The sequence below is a fragment of the Podarcis bocagei genome (assembly GCF_964188305.1).
Source record: "Podarcis bocagei genome assembly, chromosome: 13".
NCBI lineage: Eukaryota > Metazoa > Chordata > Lepidosauria > Squamata > Lacertidae > Podarcis > Podarcis bocagei.
Window position 1 is genome coordinate 31,967,328 of NC_138138.1, and position 3,274 is coordinate 31,970,601.

Here is a 3,274-nt window from a genome sequence, read left to right on the forward strand (position 1 = left end):
CAGATGGTTATATATGCTCCTTGCAAGCTAGTGCCTCTAGCCCGAACTGTTCCTCCATGAGAAATTTCACTGCATGCCACTGAACTAGCGGGGTGGCAGAAAGCAAAGTAAAAATTATAAAGCATTTACGGAAAAACCCTTAGACTCAAAACAGATCTTTATTTCACATTACAAAATGACTGGGCCACATAACTAGATAAACGAAGATCCCCTGCTGAGCTCTAGTTTAATAGAAAACTCAGGTCCATACTACAACATGCAGAACACATTAACTCTGAGTTAACACAAGGTGTTCAGTCTCAGATACAAAAGAGACAGAGACAAAAATGTATGATGGCCCAGGGTTATGAACGTACATCCCACTACAACCAAAGGTGACGGTCAAAAGGTATGATGGTATCATATAGACATGTAGGGCTCTTAACAGAAAGTAACTCCCAGATCATATCAAATACAGACCTTGGATTGTCAAATATTCAAATGCAACAGAAAGTATCTAGTTCAGATATCATAAAAGGGAGGAAAGAATAGCAGAAGTAGGAAGAACACAGTGGCGGGGGGGGGGGGTACTGAGCTGGTCATATCTCACACAAGTATTTTAAATATTATATAGTAAGTTGTTTTGAAACAGGATGGTTTAGTTGCATATCTTCAGTATTTGTGTTAGACCCATGGGGCAAAGTCTTTAAAAAACACCATGGCTGTTTCGTGTGGGACTCTTGAGTCCAAGCATCCAGAAAAACAATTGCTAATTTGTTTGGGGCTCTTGAGACCAAGCTCCCAAGAACATAAATATAATAATGGTACTAATTTTTCACCCCATGGTAAAATCATCGTTCTGCAAGTATATACAAACATTTTCACTGTCTCAGAAGAAAAGGACGGAGAGATTTTTTAAAAAGAAAAAAGATCCACGAGCAGCTAGAAGAATACAGAACATCTTAAAGTGATGAAGAAATTGCATCTGGAAATCTATTTTTTATAAAGAAAAATAGTAAGATGTTTAATTTTATAACATTAGTTATACCTGGATAGCTTTCGGAGAACAAAATGCAGACAATGCTACTATACTCTATTGTGTAGAATGGGAAATAGTGCTTGTTTTAGATTTTTCCTGAAACCTGACATAGACTGCACATAGAAAAACCAGCGACCTGGTTTCCATGACAAGCTAAGCCAAATTTCTTGCTGCTGTAGTCACATGCATGAATAAATTTCTATACTGTTTGGGTAGTTCTGCCCCTAAAATTCCCAGAAGAAAAAGCACTACTTAGCAGTAGTTTATCTTAGGACGATGGTGCAGTATCAATATGGAGCTGAAAGCTAAGTTCTCCTTCAGATGAAGATTTATTATTACACTATTTTGTTCACTTCTTTCCTTTAAATCTATTTCCCACAAAATCCACATCCAAAGCAGTATTGGTTACCAAATATAACTTATCAGAAGAGGACTTAAACCTGTACTTATCTTCCTGTTTTCTTCTAGAAGCACCAGTCATTTTAGTAATGAATGCAAAGATAGGCAATGAATCCTCTGTCTCTGAATTTCTACTCCTGGAGTTTTCAGCTGTACGTGAACTGCAGATTCTACACTTCTCTCTGTTCCTGGTATTGTACATGGTAATTGTATTTGGGAATCTTCTCATCATCTCTGCCATAGCTTTTGACCACCACCTTCACACTCCCATGTACTTCTTTCTGATGAACTTGGCCATCCAGGACCTAGGGGCTGTTTCTGTCACCATCCCCAAATCGATGGCCAATTCCCTCATGAATATGAGACACATTTCTTATGCTGGATGCATTTCTCAAGTGCTTTTATTCTTTTTCTTTGTATCATCTGATGTTGCCCTTCTTACACTCATGGCGTATGATCGCTATGTTGCCATTTGCAATCCATTACAATATGAAATGGTGATGAACAGGGCAGTCTGCAAACAAATGGTTGCTGGTGTGTGGGTTGCTGGAATTCTTAATGCAGTCATGCACACGAGTGCAACTTTTGCAACCCCTTTCTGCTCCAACATTGTCAATCAGTTTTTCTGTGAGATTCCACAGTTACTTACACTTGCCTGCTCAAACTTCTACCTAATGGAAATTGGAGCTATAGTGGTGAGTGTAATACTTGTGTCTGGATGTTTTGTCTTCATTGTTGTCACTTATGTACACATCTTTACTGTGGTTGTGAAACTCCCTTCTATTCAGGGAAGGAAAAAAGCCTTCTCCACTTGCATACCACACCTGGTTGTCTTCTCCTTATTTTGTTTCACAGGATGTTTTGCTTACCTTAGGCCTCCCTCAAAAATTCCATCTAATGGCGACTTTGCAATAACTGTGATGTATACCATTGTACCACCCATGTTCAATCCAATAATTTACAGCATGAGAAATAAGGAGATTAAAAATGCTGTATCAAAGCTCTTGGGTGTGAAGCACTCTTCTATTAATATCTTTTCCAGACTTATCCTGAAAAGGTTACATTTCTTTCTGTAGGTCTAAGCATAAGGAACTGTGGAGATATCATGACCAGTTACAGCTTCTAGATACATTTTGATATGCAGACTCAAAATCTGCTGGGTGTCAAAAGGACCTCCAGCGTAGATATACCATTAACATTGTTGCTTCTCTGTTCACATAGCCTGTTAATTATGCATTTAGAGAGGGACTGTTTATCATTTAGTGCATGTCTAACCCATTCTCTTTTCCAACAGCATTCATCTGATAACAAGCTTTTCCGTAGAATGCCATTTCTTTTTATTTAAAGCTAAAATGGGTTTTCCCAAGGAAATGAGCAGGGAAAGGAGAAAACAACCCTATTCACATCCTTGGTTTCTAACTATGCAAGAAGTAAAAGTGTGGATGAGCCCTTGTTTAGGAACTTCAGATGAGAAGGACCTGTTCTGATTGGATTTAGGGATTAGTTTTAGAGGGCAACCCAATTTGCTTCCCTGAGGCTGAGAAAAAAATCCTAGAAGGGGCTGTGAGATTCTTGCTAGAATTAACAAATGTCCATTTTAGATGGAAATAATCTATCCTGAAACTAGTTTTAAATAAGAGTGCTAACTGGGGCTTAAATGTTCTCTGTAAAGAATTTTTGCCTGAAATTATTATGCCCCACATAAGTAACATTTCTAAAATGAAGTGTTGTACCATACCATAGTGACTATTAAGCTGGAATCCTCATTGTATACTGTATATAAAATTGTTCCAGAAGTGTCTCCTCATTACTTTGAACCTTTGGTGGCAGATAAGTGGACACAGGGCATCCTTCCCA

The 3,274-nt window shown here is 38.3% G+C and overlaps 1 protein-coding gene across 1 annotated transcript; it reads left to right on the forward strand.

Moving 5' to 3' along the window:
• Positions 1 to 1,506: 1,506 nt before the first annotated feature.
• Positions 1,507 to 2,493, forward strand: LOC308571741 (olfactory receptor 14A16-like; the record flags this gene model as incomplete). Its single annotated transcript, XM_081167376.1, has 1 exon — positions 1,507 to 2,493. The coding sequence occupies one exon, from the start codon at positions 1,507 to 1,509 to the stop codon at positions 2,491 to 2,493; it is 987 nt and encodes a 328-aa protein (XP_081023502.1).
• Positions 2,494 to 3,274: the final 781 nt, after the last annotated feature.